Below are 22,401 nucleotides of genomic sequence, written 5' to 3'. Positions count from 1 at the left end.
CCACACTCAAGGCAGCAAAAAACAGAAAAGGACAAACAAAAACGTCCCAGTAGCCGGTGTTCCCGAGTTCCCCGAGAGTGAGCATCCCAGGCGGCCGCAGGCCGGGTTGGCCACGGAGGGAAGGAGCCTGCGCCACCGAGATGGCCTTGGAGGCTACTTCCCTTTCTCCACCAGGTGCGAGTCCCGATGTGGTCAAAGAGGGACTCTCCGCGGGAAACCAGGGCGGTGGGAGGAGGAATCCGCGGCCCCTGCTAACGTGGCCATCACTGAACTGTTCTTCCAGGAGAAGGGCATTCGCTGCGCCCCGACGTGTCCCCGGCGTCACCAGCACCCGCGAGCTCACTGGGGTTCGCGCTCAGGACGGGGGACCTGCTGGCACACAGCGGAGGGCGCAGCTCAGAACAGTCCCAGGACCCAACATCCGACTGAAAACCCGAGGCTGGACAAACGCCCGACGCCGCCCAGCCACGCACGCTCGGACGAAGCCATCGCCCCGGTGTTGGGTTCCAACCAGCCACAGCGGGACAGGGCCTCCAGGGACCGGCAACCCGGGACGCGGTCGGCTTCGTGGACTCACCGGACTTGGGAGGACAAGGAGTGGGGCTCGGGCGCTCTAATTCAGCCTGCGGAAGGCACGAGGCGCGATGCAGCGAGGCAGGGCATCCGGCCACAGAGGCGCGGCCGCCGCCCTGGCCACGAGGGCAGTGGGCGCCAGTGGACTGCGCTGGGCAAGGGTGAGCGCCCGCGCGGTGAACCAAAAGGCTGGCGACAGCGGCGGCGCGGCCACCGAGAACACCCGCGCACGGATCGACTAGCTGAGCGGCAACCGAGTGAGAGTGCGCGAGAGAAAACGGTGCCGCTGGGCTCCTGCAAAGGACCGCAACTGGCCTGGACGCCAGCGACGAATTTCCGCTATGGCCCTCCGTGGTGCTGTCACCGAGAATCTGGAGACACGAAGACAAGAGTGGTACTGCGCCCCAGGCTCAGTGCAGATGTGTGCTCTGGCAGAAAACCGTCGGGGGCGCGCTGCTGGTCAGAGAGCCACTGGGAACGCCGGGAACTTGGACCAGGAACGTGGTGCCAGCGGGCCTGGGACAGAGAAAGGGACCGTCGAGGGTGCAGAGAACCGCGATGCCACCTGCGGGCGGGCGCTGGACCCGCCTAGGGCCCCGCACATAGCGGACGCCTTTGTCCAGGCCAAAGGCAACTATGGCCTCTGGCTCCATCAGCGGTGCAGCGGGTAAAACTAGGCCAGCGCTGAGAAGGGAGCGGCAATTCCATGAACCTGGGCTGGTTTCAGAATGGGACAGGTGTTCCAGAGAGACATCGTGCACAGAACTTTCACAGATGAGAAGCTCCAGGTTACCAGTCCTGCAGGATGCACGGCACCTCGGGTTATGATGCAGCTGAGACTGAAACATGGGACCTCATGGGGAGGAATGTTTGGAGAGAAGGTAGAGATTAATTCTGCAGTCTTGACTTGGATTCTCAGCTGCCTGTTTTGTTTCTCTACTGCTGAATGCCTAAGTAAGAAGGAGTAAGTGGAAGAGAGAGAGACAGAGAGAGAGGGAGAGAGAGAGAGAGAGAGAGAGAGAGAGAGAGAGAGAGAGGAGGCTTTAGACTTTAAATATCAAATAACCAAATATGGTTCAGAATCAAATTCTTATCTCAACCTTTAATAGACTTAAGTGTCATTTAAGTTTTCTAAGCCACAGGTGGTAGTCATTGTTCAATCTGTGAAGTGAGGACCAAGATCGTTCAAATTTCAAAAAGTAGCTTTTAGGATTGTAAGAAATCATACAGGTGACTGGATCAGCTGCTGGGAGGCTGAGATAGAAGGAGTGAATGTTTGGAGCCAGGCTGAGCAACTGAGAGAGACCCTGTCTCCAAAGGATTAAAAACCTAGGAGATATAGCTTTAGTATAAGTGCTCTGTCTTCCATTCCCAGTAGTGGAGAAGAAAAAAGGAATTAAAAGTAAAGTGACAGTTCCTGAGACATAATACAACTAGTAACCTTCGAAAAGATAGAATCATCCTTATGTGGTCAAACTGTTAACACCAGAAGCAAAACCCCAATGAAGGACCAATGCATACCTGTGACCCTTTAAAGATCGCCCAAAATGTAAGAGGATTTTTTACATCCTTGTACCAGATCCGCATTATTTTTTTTTTCTCTTTGAGAAAGGGTGTTCCTAAATTTTCCTGCTCTTCTAGAACTTGAAATTCTCCCACCTCAGCCTTCTGAATAGCTGGGATCACAAGCATGGCCCACTGCTGCTTGGCTATCAGGTTCACTTAAAAATGGACAGAAACATACATTATTTAGCATCTCATAGGTCCACAGTCTTCTCTGTTTTACCTTCAATGTCATAAACCTTCCACAAATATTCACTTAAGCATATACAGACTGCTTACTTTTGACAGCTATTCTGAAAATAGCTGCCAATTTGGCACGTTCTCTTTCAAATATGGAAATTTTTTTTAAAAAGTTACCTGGAATGTGGAACTACCTAATAATGTGCTTATTAGGGACTGGGAAGGGTATGAGGGAAGATGGTAGAAGAGTGGATGGAAGCAGCAATGCACTCCGTATGTATGTGTGGAAATATAACATGAATCCCTTCCATGTGTACAGTGCTTACGTGTCAATAAACAAATTTTAAAATCACCACATACAAAAAAAAAAAAAGAAAAGAAAAGGACAAACAAACACAGAACAGGTAAGACACCAAAGACAATGACAAGTGCCCACTCCTGATTTCTGCCCAGAGGGCCTGGGAACGACTTGCCAGTCCCGGACTCGAGAAGTAATGCTGCGTCCAGCCTTCCTCAGAGTCCCCAGATGCGGGTCCACCAGAAACAGACTGACTCGTCCCCGGGGGGCAGAAACAGGTGACTCTGGGAGAATTTAGCTCAGTCCTGGGTTGGGAATCCACACACCATGCAGCCTGGGGCTGAGGAACGTCACCCAGAGGCCTTCCCTAGGAGCACCGCTGTGGCCTCTCCCCTCCACAGGAGTTCCCAGGTCAGGGGTGGGCGGTGGTTACCCACCAGGCAGCCAGGATCTCGCTGGAGCCTCCAAATGTTATGGGGTCAACTTAAGAACAGACCGATCACCACTAAGAAGTCCAACATTGAGAGTCTTTATTAAGCCGGCCGGCTGACTGTCTCACAAGATGCCCCCCAAAATGGCTATCGGGAGAACAGCCCAGACCACAGGGTTGCAGGGGTTCTTATACCAAAAACCACATCAATCCAAAGTGTCTGTTGCTGTGATTCAACATTACAAACTAACATCGTGGGATCGGAACTCGTCAGCAGAGGGTGAAGTGGGTTAAATGACCTCAGTAGGTACAAACTAAAGAATGGTTACAACACCTAGACAATGGCTGTTGAGAGCACCATTGACATGCTACATTGTTTAGGAAACTGGGAATGCAACAGAATAATTTTTCATTTTAGGAGAATTGCCATTTCCACATTTTGTATTGCCAAAATGTCATGCTAAGCAACTGTAGATGGGTACACAGGCGGGGGACTTCCCATGGGAGAAGGATTTCCTACATAAATGAAAATATCAGACAAATGTAGTTAGCAGTATGAACCATGTCTTTTGCTGCAAGAAATATCTTAGAAGCAATGGGATATGACGATACATTATGGACATTTAGTAGAAATCAACACTTTATTGTCTGACCACCCAGAAAACGGTTTGTGAGTTGGAATTTTAAGCATATATTCCTTTTGACTGATTGCTTCAATTATATTCTTTGGATCCATCTCTTTATTTAAATTTTAATTGTTGCATGCTTATTTGTCCAAATGCCAATTCTGAGACCACACAATAACACATACAACCAACAACACAATAAACAGGTGTGCACACACACCAAAAGGAAAGGAAGCAGATTTTGTGACTATTTTATTTGGAGCCCCCAGGTAGGAGGCAGTGTGATTGATAAAGATTAAGCCTCTATTCAATTTAACCTATTAGAAATTAAATTAGAGCCCAGCAGACTCTGATATTATGACGTAATCATGGGACAGGCCTGTCCAACTGGAGACACCAGCTATGAAACCCAGCAGCCAAGATGGACACTGACATCAAAGGTTTCAGGTAGCGGCTCTCTGTCCTCCGTGGTTATCAGACTCATTCCCAACAAGACCACGTCTCTGTCCTCCTTAGGACTCATTAAAGGAATTTTTGAATGTATTCAAGAGCAAACCCTGGAGAAACTGGCTTCTGAACAAAGAGGGTAAACTTTTAGAGTTAGAAAAAATAATACTGACCAGAAAATACATTAATATGTATAGAATTTCAAAAAGCAGGAGTTTTCTTAAAAAAATTTAAATGGCCTCAATGCTAACATCACCATCAGGTCGGAGTGTGCTTTTCACAAAGATAAGAGTCAGTTAAGATCTCAACAACGTGGAATTCTGTGAGGGCCTCAGGAAAGAAATTTAAAATCCTGGCTGAAGAACGCATGCGCACTCAGAACCCTCACTTCTCTCTTTCTGTGCTCGGCTTTGGGAGGAACTGGCTATAAAGCAGCTGGAAACAGGTGAGAGGCCAGCCACGCCCTGTGAATGTAGAAGGGGACACTTTCCCTCTTGTCTTCACACGATCTCGCAGGCCTTGTAAACCCTGCAGCTCTGTAACTCACAGTGTTACATGTGAGCCTAGGAGAGATGAGAGCCAGCAGAAGCCAAGAGGGAAGGGAAGTGGGGCGATGCTCTTCCTCTGGGAGACCTTCTCTTCAGCGGGTGACCTAGTCCACGTGCTCTCTGCACAGGCTTGCTCCAGCTGCGAGCCTACCTTCAACCCGGGTGCCCGTCGCCCACGACGTTACACTGCACTCCTTCTGCAGGAAACCAGGGGCAGGTTGTAGTAGTCAGTGCACACTTCCTGACACGTGCTCTCTGCCACACTGCCGCTCTTCCTCAGCAGAGCCCTAAGCACAGACACGCCCTGACCCTTTCTGAGGACCCTGCGTTTCCCACGTCTCACCTGCCTCTGACCACTGCCCCTCCACCTCACCTGCGAGGGATTTTGTGGCTTCTACAGTGCAACTCCGGGAGTGGACCTGTTCTAATGGCTGCAGAAAGTTCCCCTGTGTCCTGATCCCTAGGGCCACCAACTGTCACAACCAGCTTGACCGACCTGCCCAGTCCACAAGGGGTGAGGCGGGACTGGAAGATAAAGACTCAGAGACACAGCTCTTGAAGACTAAGCTGGGGTCAGGTGGAGCTCTGCCCTCTGATGGAGATGCAGCTCTAAAGAGTCTCACCAGCAATCTTTATGCATACAGGTCTCATTTCAGGTTAAAGACCATGCAACAGTGATTCTTTCTACTCAGCAACGTCACAGAGACCAGGACATCCCTGCAGCTTTTCCCAGTCGCAATCCATAGTGCAGAGTGCACCGTGAGGAGCTTGGTGCGGCTCTCAGGAAAGCCTGTTGTTAAAGTCACTGTAAGGTGGCAGGGACCCGGGAAGCGAGCTGCTGAGACACTGTGGCTGTCTAGCTTGAGAGTTCCTTCCTTCCCGGAGCTGCGAGCCTGAGGTCAAGGTCAGAGCCCACAGGACCCTTGCACAGCCTCCTCACGCAGGGCACTGCCACAGCAGCTGGGCATCCTGTGGCCTTGCACAGGAACACCCCCAGGCACCAGGCACGCCACACCATGAGGCCACCAGAGACCCCAGTCCCAGTCACTGCTGGACCAACCTCTGTCACTGCTCTCCACTCACCACCTCAGGGGACACTTGTACCCTGTCACAGCACCTCAGGGGACACTCAGGACACCTGTCAAAGGACACTAGAAGACATGCATGACCATGTCACACCACCTCATGGGACAACAATGACCCCTATCCCACAGCGAAACAGGGAACATTCATGACAATTAGAACGTGGCCACACAGGGGACACGCGTGGCACCTGTCACTAGCACTCCAGGGACACTAGGGATGCCCGTCACCACCTTCTCCAAAAGTGTCAAAATTCTACAGAATAAAACGTCACTTCCGCCCCCACAACAAGGAAAGCCTGCTGGGTGGCACTGTGCCTCCTCAGGCCACAGGACAAACGCGACCTGCAGACGTAGTGCCCTTGGAGGCACCTGAGGTGGACCTCCGTGAGGTTTCCGTGATGCCCGCAGAAGGGGACACAGCAGGGGACAAGGGGACAGTTCAAGTCACCGCCTGGGAGAAATCACCACAGGGAAAGGGCCTGGGTGGACTCGGGGCCCAGGGATCCGGCGGAGGCTTGGCAGGCGGGCTCCCCACCCCTCTGGCCTCACATCCTCTCAGGAGGACAACGAGGCAGCCGGGGGACACGTGGCTGGGGCCACAGGGTGGGGGACCGGACACGAGAGGGACCTGCCTGCGTCCACGGCGTCCCCACCTGGGCACAGGGGACGAATGCTGGGCTGGCTGCAACGGGAGTCGTGGTCGGGAGTCGCCAGTCCTTCAGGGAGGGTTGAGAACGGGCGACGCACACGGGAGGGACACTGGGCCAGGGCTGCACGTCCACCCCGCACACCGTCCTCACGGCGGCTCTGCCACACTGACCGATGGAGACCAGCCCCGCCTCACACCACGTGCCCAGCCTGGCCATCCTGGACCAGGGTGCCTGCCCACCCTGCCCACGGGGCTGGACACTGAGCACAGCTGCGGCCACAGCCACGCCCACGTCGCTTCCTGCACTGCTGGCTGCCCACACGTCCCCTCCTCATGGGGACAGCCAAGACACCAGGACGTCACCACCGTCCTCGCCTGTGCACCGGGCGTTCCGCTTCACCACGCCGACCCTGACACAGAGCTCAGCCCGCCTCGTCCTCCCTGTGGGCTCATGTGCGTCATGACGTAGAGGTGCGCCCTCCCCACAGTGGACCTGACCGCCGACACCAGAACAGCTGCACCTGGGTCCTCGCCCGCTCCCGCCTCCCTGCCCCATGCAGCCCCACCCCGCTGTCCTGCCCGCGCCCAGCCATGCTCCGTCCAGGGCTCAGGCCACCTGTGCTCCTATGTCTGGGCCCTTCAGCAGCAGTGTGCAGAGCCCGTCCTGCCGTGCTGGGCACCACCGCTTCCTCCTCAGGGCCAGGACCTTCCTGGGACGGGCAGCCACGTGCAGCCTGCCCCTCCCGGGACATGGACGTGGACCTGGCTCCCACCGCTGGGTCTGAGGCTTCCCTGACCCTCGCTCTCCCTGTGGGGGACAGGTGCTCAGTCTCCCACGCCCTGTGCAGCAGTGGGACCACCAGGCCCTGGGAGCTCCGCGTCCACCTTTCCAGGAAGTGCCAGACGGGTCCTCCCTGCGTCCACCAGCCTGCAGGGGTCTGACGCCTGCCCCTCCCACAGTGCTCCTCCTGCTGCTGCGGCCGCCCACTTCAGCCCGTTTCTGCCTCTTGTCACTGTGAAACCTCGAGCACTGAGCACACACAGGACCGTCCACCACGGCCCCGGGCCCACCCTCCATGATGGCCGTCGGCACCCTGTTGAGTCCTCCCCTCTCAGGGCCCCTCTGGTGTCCAGCGCTCACAGAAGTGCTGAGCCCGGTACGCCCGGCCCCGGTGTCCTCTGCCCTGGGCGTCCAGGTGCTGGTCTGCGGGAAGCCCTCCTGCGGGGCCCCGGGGCCCTGCCTGTCCCGCTGCGTCCCCATCCGGGCCTCAGCCAGGCCGGGGTGCTCTGCTCAGTCCTCAGCAGGATGATGTAGCACTTGGGGAGGAAGATGCCCCCCAGGAGTCCCGCCGTGGAGGCCAGGATGGAGAAGACCTCCACGGCCACGGTGGACTTGCCCCGGGCACTGTGGTACAGGGGCAGGAAGGCCAGCCAGACGCTGCAGAAGAGCAGCATGCCGAAGGTCAGGAGCCTGGTCTCGTTGAAGGCAGCAGGCAGGCCCCTGGCCAGGAAGGCCACAGAGAAGGTGGCCCCCGCCAGGAGGCCCAGGTAGCCCAGCACGCAGGAGAAGGCCAGGCCGGAGCCCTCCTGGCAGCGCAGGACCACCAGCCTGGGCTCCGAGCGCACGTCCCTGTCTGGGAACGGCGGGGAGGTGCCCAGCCACAGCCCGCACAGAGCCACCTGCGTCAGGGAGGCCACGAGGACCAGTGAGGAGGAGGCACGGGGGCCCAGGCACGCCCGCGCCCTGGACCCGGGCCTGGTGACCCTGAAGGCCAGGGCCACGGTCAGCGTCTTGGCCAGGACGCAGGAGACGGCCACGGTGAACAGCACGGCGAAGGTGGTCTGGCGCAGGAGGCAGGCGACGGCGGTGGGGCGGCCCAGGAAGAGCAGGGGACACAGGGCGCACAGTGCCAGGGAGGCCAGCAGCGTGTGGCTCAGGGCCCTGTTGTTGGCCCTGACCACGGGCGAGTCCCGGTGCCGCAGGAACAGCCCGAGGACCAGCAGCGCCAGGCCGGCCAGGCCGACCGCCGCAGCGGCCAGCGCCAGTCCCAGGGGCTCCTCAAAGGCCAGGAAGGCCTCTGTCCTGGGCAGGCAGCGGTCTCTGGCCGGGCTCGGGTACTGCTCCTCGGGGCAGGGAAGGCAGCGCGGCACGTCTGTGGGACACAGGCCGAGGCCACCGCGGTCACACCACCGCCTTCCACGGACGGCGCTCGGTCACCCGAATGGGCGGCCAACTCAGACGGGGCAGGGGCCACAGGTACCACCTGGACAGTCTCCCCAGCCGGGCAGGAACTGACCTCGGGAAGGGCCCTGGGCTCACCCTGTCCCCAGGATCCACGTGAGCAGGTCCTAACCCAGCACCTCAGGACAGGCCTGTGCTGAGACGGGGACAGTGCAGACCAGGAGGGCCAGGGGGAGGGCTTGCGCCTGCTGCCTGCTGTCCTCTGGGAAGGGGAGGACTACCTGCTGTCCCCTGGGAAGAGGGAGGACTGCCTGCTGTCCCCTGTAAGGGGGAGGACTGCCTGCTGTCCCCTGGGAAGAGGGAGGACTGCCTGTTGTCCCCTGGGAAGGGGGAGGACTGCCTGCTGTCCCCTGGGAAGGGGGAGGACTGCCTGCTGTCCCCTGGGAAGGGGGAGGACTGCCTGCTGTCCCCTGGGAAGGGGGATGACTGCCTGCTGTCCCCTGGGAAGGGGCTGGACTGCCTGCTGTCCCCTGGGAAGGGGGAGGACTGCCTGCTGTCCCCGGGAAGGGGCTGGACTGCCTGCTGTCCCCTGGGAAGGGGAGGACTGCCTGCTGTCCCCTGGGAAGGGGCTGGACTGCCTGCTGTCCCCGGGAAGGGGCTGGACTGCCTGCTGTCCCCTGGGAAGGGGCTGGACTGCCTGCTGTCCTCTGACAAGGGAATGGCACATAGACACCCAGGGAGGACAGAGAGGACAGGAGTCAGTGCCCACAGTGTCCAGCAGGCGGGCAGGTCCTGGCCAACTGTGGGCCCAGACAAGGGTGTGGTCCCGCAGCTCCCTGGACTGGCAACCTGAGAGGCCGGCAGGGCCTTGACGGCCCCTGGGTCCAGGGTCCTCCCTCCCTCACCTGTGTGCTCTGCAAAGTGTCCCTCGGGGCAGGGGCTGCACTCGAAACAGCAGTGGGGGGCTCCCTGTCGGGGGGTCTGGCTGAACCCTGGAACGCAACTCCTGCTGCACACGGAGCTGGGCACCTGGGGACGAAGAGCAGGGAGTCACCAGCGACCCGCCAGGGCACGGGTGGCCAGTGGGGCCTCCTGCCTGCGGAAGCAACCACAGTGCATCCCGCCCACGACACAGGTGTCTCTCTGCCCACCAGAGCCAGATGGGACGGGCCCAGCCCTGCAGTGAGTGAGTGGACCTGCCAAGGGCTCCACCTGGACACCTGGACAAAGGAGCAGAGCTGGCCAGACAGTGTGTAGTGGGCCTTCCCAGGTTCCAGGACCTGCCCTAGACACTGCGGATCTGAGCACACACACCACACACTCACACACAGAAGTGCACACTCACACACTGACCCCAGGCACACTCACACAGAGACACATGCACATTCACACATGCAGACACCGGGGACACTCACACACACAGAACCCATGCACACTCACACAAAACCATGCACACTCACACACACAGACACATGCACACACACACACTCAGAACCCATGCACACTCACACACTGACCCCAGGCACATTCACACACAGACACATGCACCCTCACACACGCTGACCTCGGACACACTCACACACACAGACCCCATGTACACTCACACAGAACCATGCAACTCACACACACAGTCATGCACACACACACACAGAGAACCATGCACACTCACACACACACATGCACCCTCACACACACGCACACTCACACACAGAACCCTGCACACACACACATGCACACTCACACACACGCACACTCACACACATGCACACTCACACACACATGCACACTCACAAACATGCACACTAACACAGAGAACCATGCACACTCACACACACACATGCACACTCACACACACATGCACACTCACACACACATGCACACTCACACACATGCACAGTCACACACATGCAGAACACACTCACACACAGAGACATGCAAGGCCATCCCACACCTACAGCTGAAGATGACTCTCTCCTCTGGGTGGGAACCAGCCTGCCAGGCGGGGCCAGCCGTCCACCACTGAGCTGCCACCCAGTCCTCCTGAGACTGGGCCTCACCACGTGCCCAGGCTGGCGTGGGCTGAGGGATCCTGCTGCCTCAGCCCCTGAGCAGCTGGGATCACGGGGTGGACCCTAGGCCTGGCTGACCCTTCCAGTCACACTCAGCAGAGGCCTGTCCCCTAAGGACTGGGCCACAGGGCTCACCCGCCTGGCTGAAGCTCCCTGGTGCCACCTAGCGCCAAGGACATGTCACGCATGTGCTGGGGACAAGGACCCTGGCCTCCGAGGTTCCCTCCAGCTCCAGTGTTCCAGGACCCCATTCCAAGTACCTGGGAGGCTCACCTGGAGGTTCTCCTGCAGGTGGACGGTCATGCTGCTCCCCGAGGAGCCTCGAGGGTCGATCTGGCCTACGTGGACCAAGTGGAATGAGCCCTCGGGGGTCTTCTGCCCTCGCACAATGTCAAATTTGGACACCAAATCCCCGTTGGCATCAAACGTGACCTCTGTGTCGTCCGGGGTCTTGAAGCGCACCTTCCTGAGGGGCTGGAGCAGCTGGGGAAGGAAGGGCCATGCTGTAGACTGGCCGAGGATGGTCCCTGGGCCTGGCACAAGCCAAGGCCACTGCCCTAGCGCTCAGCGGGCACAGCTCCACGCAGGGCCGACCCGTCGCTGGTCACATGGGCACTAAGCCTGCAGAGTGAGCAGGGCCCACGCACGTCTTAGAGCTTAACTCCGGTTGAAGCAGAGGGAGGTTTCCTACGGATGGTGAGTGTGAGTCCAGAGCACACTTGACGACAAGCCAGCCGCACACCTCACTTGACCCTGTTGCCCTGGATGGAGGAACCCACCCACATGCTCACACCCAGCTCCAGGGCCGCCTGGGCTGGGACAGCCTCAGCCTTCCCATCACACGCCTGGGCAGGCCACCCTGGCGGGGCTTCCAACGCGAGGCTCTGCCCAGTAGAGGGCACGTCCATGGCCTTCTCCCAGGCAGGCTAGGTCCAGCTGCCTGGCCATTCCTGCCTCTCCCCACACTTGGCCTTGCACTCCCACTGTGCCTGCCCTGCCTGCCCCACACCTGCCTGGCAGCCGCTTGCCACCCTCCACCTGAGAGCTCACAGGTCTCCCCAGATAGAGGACCTCCCTGGTCCACACCTCCACCACCCCCAGCTCTGCTCTGTCCCCCTCACAGCACACGGCGGCCCTGGACCCACATGGGCTTCATCTCGCTCTCTGCCCACACCCGACACTCACCACTCAGCACCCGGTGCTCAGCCGAACCGGTCCTGGGCTCTGGAGGGTGTCTGCACACAGCAGAGGCCCAGGCGGCCTGAGAGGACCTGCCCAGGGCACCCCGTCCTCAGCCACAGCACCTTGGGATTCCCTCCATCCAGCAGCCGGCGCAGAGACATCCCCGCTCACCTCAGGTGGGGCCTTTGGCCTGCACCCCAGTGACCAGGTCAACGCCCTCCTGCTGCCTCCTGTCCCAGTGTCCACCAGAAGGAGCTGCTACCCAGGCCTCAGCATCACGCCTTGGTGAGGAAGTCAAATCTCTAGACACCTCCAGACACTGGGACTGGCCAGCAAGGCTGAGGTGACCACTTCTTGGTTCTGCATGGAGGCCAGGAGACTCCTGCCTGACGCCTTCCTCTCTCGGTGGCTGTGCATCCCTGCTCCCAAGGATGACGCTGGGACAGAGACGCGACCGGGAATGGGTTGCCTTGATGGCCCCTGGTGAGCAGCTCTCCTAGGACGCCATCCTCTGCACACAGGCCAGGGGCTGCGGCCCACCCAGCTCACCACCGCCTGCAGGGCTGATCCATGCACTTGGGCACCGTCCTCTCGGTGGAGGTCCCAACAGCCCTGGCCATTGACCTGCTCTCTCCTCTCTTGTGCTGAGTCTCTGGAAATTCACAGGTGGTGCTGGGGCAGCCAGGTAAATTCAGCAGACTCAGCCTTGGACTCCACAGGGAAGAGGGGCTCTGGAAGGTTTCCCTGGGGGTTTACTGGGAGGTTTACCTGGAACTTGAATTCCGCTAGGATCCCGGCTGTGCTAAGGGAGCGACACCGCGGCCCCGTGACTCACCTGTGCTCGGGTGGTGGGGGGCTCTGGGTCCCCTGCAGTGCTCCTGCCAGGGCGCAGACAGCAGGCCTGCGGCTGAGGAGCGAGTCTCCCTCCAGCCCTGCAGTGAGCACACCAGCACCCTCCACCCTCTGCTCACCTGCCAGGGCAGGACATGCCCAGGGTCTGCACGGGCCCCAGCCCAGTGCTCACAGCCCAGCAGGTCCTGGAGGGCGTGGGCGATGCTGTACACGGGGGTGTATGCGATGTCCATTTTCCGAGCCTCCCAGAAAGGGTCCTCGGTGCTTTGCAGACGTTCATTCCCTGAGCAGAGCTGGACACCACTTGCCACTGAGCCATTCTTGGGGGGCCATGTGCACCCAAAGTTGACCTCCCAGAACCTCTCTATGAACATGTCCTCTGGGGTCCGACTCGGGTGCAGGTGAGCCAAGAACTCAGGGAAGCCAGGCACATGGCTACTTTGAAAAATCAGGCTAAAGCCTCCCTGCAGGACCTCAGAGGCACCTGGCATGCTCAGGGCTATGGCCATGTGCAGACTCTCTGAGCTGACCCAGACCTGGCCCGAGATCCGCAGGCCCAGCAAGCCCTGCAGGATGAGCAGGAAGCTCAAGTTGTTGAGGAAGACCAGAACCACCGTGGCAGTGCAGACCTGCATCCTCTGGACAATGGCGTCTGTGTCCTCCAGGGACTGCTGGGCAGGCACGTAGAGATGGGCCTCAATGCAGATGCCAGCCTGGCTCAGCTCCCGGGCAACCAGTGAGCTGGCCTGCTGCCCATAGTCATCATCCTGGGCCAGAATGTCCACCCAGGTCCATCCCAACCGGACCACCAGCTGGGTCACCGCATAACACGATGTGAGGTCACTGGCCAGCGTCCGAAGGAAGGACGGGAACTGGGCCTTGTCACTGAGGATGGGCAGCGTGGATGAGTGACTGACCTGTAGGGAAGGTCCGGGCAGTGGAAGAGAGAAGGTCAGCACCAGGACTCAGGCCAGGCCCCCAGGATTGAAGAGTGGAAGGAGGACAGCCAGAGAGAGGGAGTGGCCAGTGTGCCCCTTAGCCCTGCAGGCATCCCCACGACTGTCCGTGGAAGTCCTGCACCTCAGCAGCAATCCCTGCACACTCGGGGAAGCAGGTCCCCCAAGCTGGAGCAGAGCTGGGGAGTGAGCGTCTTCCGGAAACATGAGTGGCGTCTGCCCGACTGCCCAGGGCGCGTCCACCCCATGCCAAGAGGGGTCTTGTGAGGGTGTGGGGCTGGTGGGAGGAGGCCCCCGTCATGATGGGCAGGACAGGAATGGACCAGCTCAGAGTGCCAGGGACCAGACCTGGAGCCTCAGCCTGGAGAGGAAGCCCACCAGGGACCAGCCTCCAAGAGCAGCCGAGGTGGGGCAGCTCCAGGACCAGAGCCCAGGACACCATGCTGGGACTCCAGGGGACCAGCCCCTCAGTGAGGGGACGCCCGCCCAGCAGGCCCAGAGACTCAGCCCAGTGCAGGACAGAGCAATTCCCACCAACTGGGGCCTTCCACTCCAGGTCGTGGACACCTGCCCAGCAGGGAGGACAAACAGCAGGCTCTGGGAAGCACCGAGGCCCCCAGAGACCACACACAGGCAGCCTTCCGCCAGCGAGCCACACTCACACCCAGGAGGACGGGAGGCACACAGGCCCACACCTGGACGTGGACGGCAAGGGGCACCCGCAGCCAGAGAGCACGGTTCACACGCCCAGGACGGGACGGGCGGCCAGCAGTGGGGACGCTGTACAGGACGCAGCACCCACTGGCAAGGAGAGGAGGGAGGGGCTGATCTGCACCACAGGGAGCCTGCAGGACCCTGGGGAGTGAGGACCTGGGGAGCAGAGGTCACACTGGGAAACCCTGGCCAAGCGGACCCACACGGACAGGGCAGGAAGGGCCTGCCTCAGGTGGGGGGCTGGAGCGGCAGCTGCTGGTCTGGGCTGTGCAGGGAGAGCCCTGCTCTCCCACCCTCAGCTGACCACCACACACCCTGAGCTGAGAGCCACTGAGTCACCCACCTCAAGGGCTGAACTGTGGCCAGGATCACCTTCATCACGGTCAGGACTGAGGATGAGGAGGCTGGAGGCCACCAGAGTGTGACTAGGGAAGGGTTGGCAGGTGACACTGTGGCACGAGTCAGGGGCTGCCTGGCCTCAAGTCCAGCTCCTGGATCTGGGTGGGGACTGCCTGGCCTCAAGTCCAGCTCCTGGACATGGGTCGGGAATGCCTGGCCTCAAGTCCAGCTCCTGGACCTGGGTGGGATTGCCTGGCTTCAAGTCCAGCTCCTGGACATGGGTCGGGACTGCCTGGCCTCAAGTCCAGCTCCTGGACCTGGGGTGGGGACTGCCTGGCCTCAAGTCCAGCATCTGGATCTGGGTGGGGATTGCCTGGCCTCAAGTCCAGCTCCTGGACCTGGGTGGGGACTGCCTGGCCTCAAGTCCAGCTCCTGGACCTGGGTGGGGATTGCCTGGCCTCAAGTCCAGCTCCTTGACCTGGGTGGGGTCTGCCTGGCCTGAAGTGCAGCTCCTGGACCTGGGTCGGGACTGCCTGGTCTCAAGTCCAGCTCCTGGATCTGGGGTGGGGTGAGTTGGTTGTGGCCCTATTCCTCCTCTGATCCCCAGCTTCCTCACTGACCATTTGGATTGCACTTGTCTCAAGAGAAGCTTACCTGGAGGACAGTACTGGACAGAGAGCAGGGAGGTACAAGGAACCAGGCACAGAGCAGAGTGGTCAGTACCCTTCCAGACACACTTGCCCTTGCTGCCCTGCTGAGGGTCAGCTCTCGTGAAGGCTCTGGGGAGACTCACCTGGGGAAACTTGTAGAGCCCCAGAAGCCTGGCCATGGCCATGGACAGGACTGACCGCGTGTCCCCGACCACGGCCACCCTGGGCAGGCGGGGTCCGCAGGCGTAGTTGGGGATGGGCTCCTCCTGCCCCGTGAGAAAGCTCATCATCTCAAACACGGCTCCGTGCACTGAGCACCCAGAGTTGCGGATGGAGAAGCCCAGGGTCAGGTTGGGCAGCAGGTGGACGCTCCTGTTGATCTCCTCCACAGCAAACACAAAGCTCTGGGCCACCAGGTAGCTCCACAGGGACAGGCTGAGTGGAAAAGCCCTTGTTCACGCTGCCCAGCGGGCAGACAGCGGGACCGTGTGCCCCTGCCGCTCCCAGGCTGGACGAAGGGCAGGGACAGGCACATGCCCAGGGATCTGATGACCCACAAGCAGCCCCCAGAACCCCTGCAGGGGAGGAAGGGAGGACAAAGCCCACAGCCCTCAGTTGGGCACAGAGGAGGCTGACTGAAGAGTCTCAGAACCTCCAGGAAAGCCACCTCAAATGTCCACCTCACCAAGGGCAGGATCTGGACTCTGAGCTCGTCCCTCCCTGGTGGACCCCTGTGCCAGCGCAGCACAGAGTGCCCACACCACCGTTCACGCTGCTCACTTTAACCTGAGGGCCATGTGAGACACGGAGCCTCCTGGGCCTCCTTTCCAGTCAGGTGGGGAAGGAGGCAGGTCCTGGGGAGGACAGTCGGCATTTTCTTCTGCCCTTTCTGGGCCTGGGCAGGACACCAGAGGCTCTGCCGCTGACCACACCCAGCCCTTGTGTGTTCTGTGTGGAGGCAGGGTCTGGCCCAGTCGCCGGGGTGGTCTTGAAGGGCATCCTCCAGGCTCACGAGCGCCTGGCTGGGGTCCCACACAGCGCCCTCCTGACACGAGGCAGACTTTTAGTAAAGCTGAGCCCACCATTTAAATACGGCCAGGAGGACTGCGCTGGAACCCCGAGAGCAGAGGCAGGCACGATCTGTGTCCGGGGAGGACACAGGACACAGGCAGACAGGACCCACAGGGCCACATGCACAGCAGTGTCACCAGAGGGGTTAATGTCACCTCTGCTGGGGGCCCACCCTGTTCTCACACAGCAGGTGCATGAGACCCGTGCCTGGCCAGTCGGGCCAAAAGGAGGACAGTGAGACAGCACCCAGGCCTCAGAGCCTGGTCAAACCTGGACAGGGAGGGGTTGAGGAGGCTGGGGACCACCCACCAGCCTGGACACACAAGGACTGATCCTGAGGTAACTGTGGACCACCCACCAGCCTGGACACACAAGGACTGACCCTGAGGAAGACTAGGGACCACCCACCAGCCTGGACACACAAGGACTGACCCTGAGGAAGACTAGGACCACCCACCAGCCTGGACACACAAGGACTGACCCTGAGGAAGACTAGGGACCACCCACCACCCAGGACACACAAAGACTGACCCTGAGGAAGACTAGGGACCACCCACCAGCCTGGACACACAAGGACTGACCCTGAGGAAGACTAGGACCACCCACCAGCCTGGACACACAAGGACTGACCCTGAGGATGGTCAGAGGACCACCCACCAGCCTGGACACACAAGGACTGACCCTGAGGAAGACTAGGACCACCCACCAGCCTGGACACACAAGGACTGACCCTGAGGAAGACTGGGGACCACCCACCAGCCTGGACACACAAGGACTGACCCTGAGGAAACTGGAGACCACCCACCAGCCTGGACACACAAGGACTGACCCTGAGGAAGACTAGGACCACCCACCAGCCTGGACACACAAGGACTGACCCTGAGGAAGACTAGGACCACCCACCAGCCTGGATACACAAGGACTGACCCTGAGGAAGACTAGGGACCACCCACCAGCCAGGACACACAAGGACTGACCCTGAGGAAGACTAGGGACCACCCACCAGCCTGGACACACAAGGACTGACCCTGAGGAAGACTAGGACCACCCACCAGCCTGGACACACAAGGTCTGACCCTGAGGAAAACTAGGACCACCCACCAGCCTGGACACACAAGGACTGACCCTGAGGAAGACTGGGGACCACCCACCAGCCTGGACACACAAGGACTGACCCTGAGGAAGACTGGGGACCACCCACCAGCCTGGACACACAAGGACTGACCCTGAGGAAACTGGGGACCACCCACCAGCCTGGACACACAAGGACTGACCCTGAGGAAGACTAGGACCACCCACAAGCCTGGACACACAAGGACTGACCCTGAGGAAGACTAGGACCACCCACCAGCCTGGATACACAAGGACTGACCCTGAGGAAGACTAGGGACCACCCACCAGCCAGGACACACAAGGACTGACCCTGAGGAAGACTAGGGACCACCCACCAGCCTGGACACACAAGGACTGACCCTGAGGAAGACTAGGACCACCCACCAGCCTAGGTACACAAGGACTGACCCTGAGGATGGTCAGAGGACCACCCACCAGCCTGGACACACAAGGACTGACACTGAGGAAGACTAGGACCACCCACCAGCCTGGACACACAAGGACTGAACCTGAGGAAGACTGGGGACCACCCACCAGCCTGGACACACAAGGACTGAGCCTGAGGAAGCCAGGTGACCACCCACCAGCCTGGACACACAAGGACTGAGCCTGAGGAAGACTAGGGACCACCCACCAGCCTGGACACACAAGGACTGACCCTGAGGAAGACTAGGACCACCCACCAGCCTGGACACACAAGGACTGACCCTGAGGAAGACTGGGGACCACCCACCAGCCTGGACACACAGGACAGACCCTGAGGAAGACTAGGACCACCCACCAGCCAGGACACACAAGGACTGACCCTGAGGAAGACTAGGGACCACCCACTAGCCTGGACACACAAGGACTGACCCTGAGGAAGTCTAGGACCACCCACCAGCCTGGACACACAATGACTGATCCCGAGGAAGACTAGGGACCACCCACCAGCCTGGACACACAGGACAGACCCTGAGGAAGACTAGGACCACCCACCAGCCTGGACACACAAGGACTGACCCCGAGGAAGACTAGGACCACCCACCAGCCTGGACACACAGGACAGACCCTGAGGAAGGCCAGGGGACCACCCACCGGCCTGGACACACAAGAACTAACCCTGAGGATGGTCAGAGGACCACCCACCAAACTGAACACACAGGACGGACCCAGAGGAAGCCAGGTGACCACCCACCAGCCAGGACACACAGGATGACCCTGAGGATGCGAGGTGACCACCCACCAGCCTGAACACACAGGATGACCCTGGCGATGCCCTCTACATCCCCCTTGCCCTCGGCGTCTCCCACCCAGCACCCGGGCACTTACTCTGAGGAGGCCTGTCCCACGGGAGGAGCAGTGAAATTGAACAGGGTGACCTCATCGAAACACAAGATGGAGAAGCTGCCCCCCACCACCACGTCCCCCGGTCGGTCGAAACGGGAGCTCGAGCCTGGCAGGCGCCAGCTGAATGGCCCAGAGAGGGTGACGCTGGGGTGAGGGCCCAGGATGGCAGGCAGCAGTGCCCACAGCCACATGCCCGCAGGGTCAGGACGGCCAGTGCCGTGGCAGCCCCCGTGTGGAACTGTGTCCTGCAGTGACAGCGCCTTTTACCTGGATCTACCTGGACCAGGCGCCTGGGCTGAGGCTCATCTGCACCAGCAGCCTCCAGGCCCTGGGGAGTCGGGACCCGAGCTGCAATGGGGGGTCACCAAGCCCCACGCCTATTACAAGTTTCTCTCTCCTCCCCTGGCTCCCCGGCGCCCTGCGGCAGGGGCTGGGCTCTGGCGTCCTCTGTCCGCCTGGGAGGGCCCCCTGGGTCCTGCTTGCTTTCTGAGGGACTGCAGGCCCAGGAGCAGCTGCTCTGGGTCCCCAGGACACTGCTCTGCAGAGGGGCCCAGGAGGCCCAAAGCCCTGAACCCAGAGCGTGTGAGCCCTGGAGAGGGGCGTGTCCTCCAGCTGCAGGTGGCCAGGCCCAGCAGGCAGCAGCAGGGCTCCTTGGGATCCAAGGCCCTCAGCGCCCACTCTGAGGCCAGGGCCCAGGTCCAGGCAGGAGGGAGGCTGGGCTGGTTGAGGCTGGACGGGCGCAGCCTGGGGCGCTCTGGAGAAGAAGGCTGCCCTGCGACCTTGGAGGCAGGGAGGCAGTTGGCACCCGGTGAGGCCGGGTCACACCAGCAGGGTGGGGTATGGTGGTGGACACAGGGCCCCCGTCCCTTGCTGGTCACTGGTGGGGACAGGGATGGTGCCGCCCCTCTGAGGCAGCACTGCAGATCCTCCAAATGACACCCAGGTGTGGCGGCTCGGCCCAGCCCCTTCCCACTGCACACCCTGGGCTGGACATCCCAGGGCTCAGGAACTCCGTAGCCACTACAGAGCACGAGGGGGGACCAGATGTCCACGGGCCGGCCTGCAGTGTCCACTGGTCAGGGGGCCTCCAATGGAAGGGCATCGTCCAGGAGAGGAGCGGGGTGCTGAAGCTGCTCCACCTGCCCACACCAGGATCACCCAGGTCCAAGAAGACACGTCAGCCACCTACGCTGACCACACTGCCCTGCAGCCTCTTGAACAGGCAGCTCCACAGGGACAGAGCTCGGTCAGTGCTGACCAGAGGCTGCAAGTGTTGCAGAGGGGCCCTGGGGGCCATCGGGGTCATGGAGCCGTGCTGGCAATCGGCAGGAGCCAGGCGGCACTGCTGGACACCGCTGACCCTGGGCAACAGTTCACAATCACCCTGTAATGAGTGTACTGGTCCCTACAGCAGTGGAGACAGCTGTCCCTAATCCCATAGGGGGAACTAAGACAGGGGCCGCTCGTTTAGATCAATGTAGTAGCGCCAGATGTCCCTTCCTCCCTCCCCATCACAATAGTACACCTGGGGATGATGTGGACAGTAACACAGAAGTCGTCCCACTTGGTGACCTCGAACAGCTGAAGGGCCAGGCATGGAGTTACTCCTGACATACAAGCAAACCATGTTCCCTCGGGGGCCGCAGCATGCTGCTCATGTGGGCCTGAGGAAATCCCAAGGGCTGCAGTGGACGTGCAAGAATAAGCAGTAGAGAAAACATGATTCACGTGTTTCAGTCTTATCTTTGGAGGGTGGTGGGAGTCTCTGAGGGCTGTCCCTTTTCTGTTGTCTTGCCTCAGATGTGATCGATCCACATTGTGAGCAAGTCTCCTCCATTTCAGCCGGGCATTTGTCCGTTTTCTGGAAACACTTTCACAGATGTAGTCTCCTGGCTGGAATGGGTGTTGGAAACCGTGGTCTCTTGGGCTGCTCTCTCCTAAGTTGAGCCTGTTGGAGAGACTTCACCACAGGTTGGAGCAGGGGCAGGTTCTTGGTAAGGGTGGAGGAAGGGCTCCGGAAGCATTAACATTTCAATCTCTTGGACGTCGTTGGCCTCCAACTTCCTGGACCCAAACCGGCCTTTATTTTTAACCCAATTACCTGTCTATATTGACTGTCTTTTGATTTCTTTTATTATTACCCCTCTAATTTTAGGGACATCTTACTACTGTAAGGAAAACAGGCGATGAGCGCTCTTGATGCTTCAAGCTGAGGGAGGCCACAAGGGATGGAGCAAGCACTTTGGACCCCCTTCTTAGAAATTGAGGCTGTCTGGGGTAAACGTCTGGTTCCATGAAAGGACAAAAAGATATGAATACTGAAATGAGAGTGATACAAAGTAAATATTGTAGCATCTGGAACACGTCAGTGAGTATCATGAAGACGACAGAAATCGATAATCTCTCACCAGGAGAGATTATCTGTTCCCATAACAAGGCCTAACAGAGTCTAACAAGCCTGGAGAGGATAAGGCCTTCATTTGTAAATCTTTAGCACTGTCGGACTTACCAGGAATGTAAACACAGCGTTTAGTTCAGTTATCTAATGTCATCTGATGTTTGTAAAATATCTTTTTGTTGGCATGATCTCTTTGTTTACTAGAGATCCCTTTACTTTTGTTACCTGGGCTACAGAATCATGCTAGCAAACACTGATGGAGTCTACCTGTACTGGAGGTTAGGAGGATCTGTAGGCCTTAAACTGACTAAAAACGTATAACTCTAGTAGTTCCTCTTGATAGTTGTCAGGCATTTCTGTCTAAGGATCTCTTTGTCTCCTCCAGTTTTCCTTATTTTGGGGGCTAACACAAGTGTACATCTCAAGGTACATTAAAGTAACTATTGTTTAGATTTTTAAATGTCCGTTAATGACTGTGTTTTGGTTTTAACTGTTTTGCTAGGTGCTTAAGATCAAGCTGGTCAAATTGACCTTGTTCCTGTCTGCTGTTAAGGGTCAGCTGAGTTCCCACAGGGTTACTCTTGGGGAACTTGAGAGCAACTTCTTAGCTCCTTTAGTGCCATTACCTGGCAGGGTCTCCTTGACGAGGTGGCTTTTGGAAGCATCAGGGATGTCTCCCTTTCCCAAGGACCCTCCTCTGCAGCAGGTGCACTGATTGGCCTTTTATCCTCCAGTGCTCTCATTAATCCCCCTGATCCGGAGGTCGTGTGGCCCAGAGTTGCAGAGTTCCTTAGAGAAGTTCTCTTGTTCCCTGGGTTCAGGCTGACTCTGAGGGAAAGAGCCAAATACTGATTCTCTTGGCCCTTTTATTTTAATCTCAGTCTATAAATGTGATCTTAAACTTCCAGCATTCAGTGTCCCCAGTCGTACAGTAAGAGTGCTGGGCTTTTACTCTAATGTCTATGACTTGACAGTCATTTACCCACATTTAATAATTGGGGTCTATATTATCTGTCCTATACATGATGGCTTATGATTTCAAATTAACTCAATTTTTTTGTTTTTGAAGCATTACTTCAGCAAAACACTAATCCAGCAACAGTTAAAGAGTTTACAAGGCAAATACAAAATGGAATTAACAGCAGTG

The 22,401-nt window shown here is 58.8% G+C and overlaps 1 protein-coding gene across 1 annotated transcript; it reads right to left on the bottom strand.

Annotated features, from left to right (window-relative positions):
- Positions 1-7,536: 7,536 nt before the first annotated feature.
- Positions 7,537-19,047, bottom strand: LOC124966247 (vomeronasal type-2 receptor 26-like). The gene is made up of 6 exons (XM_047527281.1): positions 18,839-19,047; positions 15,487-15,778; positions 12,804-13,601; positions 10,924-11,133; positions 9,487-9,610; positions 7,537-8,552 (listed from the first exon to the last, which is right to left on the bottom strand). The coding sequence occupies exons 1-6, from the start codon at positions 19,045-19,047 to the stop codon at positions 7,537-7,539; spliced, it is 2,649 nt and encodes an 882-aa protein (XP_047383237.1).
- Between the last annotated feature and the right edge of the window lie 3,354 nt (positions 19,048-22,401).

Source organism: Sciurus carolinensis, chromosome 16 (genome assembly GCF_902686445.1).
Source record: "Sciurus carolinensis chromosome 16, mSciCar1.2, whole genome shotgun sequence".
NCBI classification, from domain to species: Eukaryota; Metazoa; Chordata; class Mammalia; order Rodentia; family Sciuridae; genus Sciurus; species Sciurus carolinensis.
This window is presented reverse-complemented; position numbering and strand designations above follow the sequence as displayed.

Excerpts from the sequence above, each read along its gene's own strand:
- LOC124966247 (XM_047527281.1), bottom strand. The coding sequence starts at position 19,047 with ATGTGGCTGTGGGCACTGCTGCCTGCCATCCTGGGCCCTCACCCCAGC. Across the intron at positions 13,602-15,486 it reads GGCTCTACAAGTTTCCCCAG|GTCAGTCACTCATCCACGCT; the intron begins GTGAGTCTCCCC and ends CCTTCCCTACAG. Across the intron at positions 8,553-9,486 it reads ACACTTTGCAGAGCACACAG|ACGTGCCGCGCTGCCTTCCC; the intron begins GTGAGGGAGGGA and ends TGTGTCCCACAG.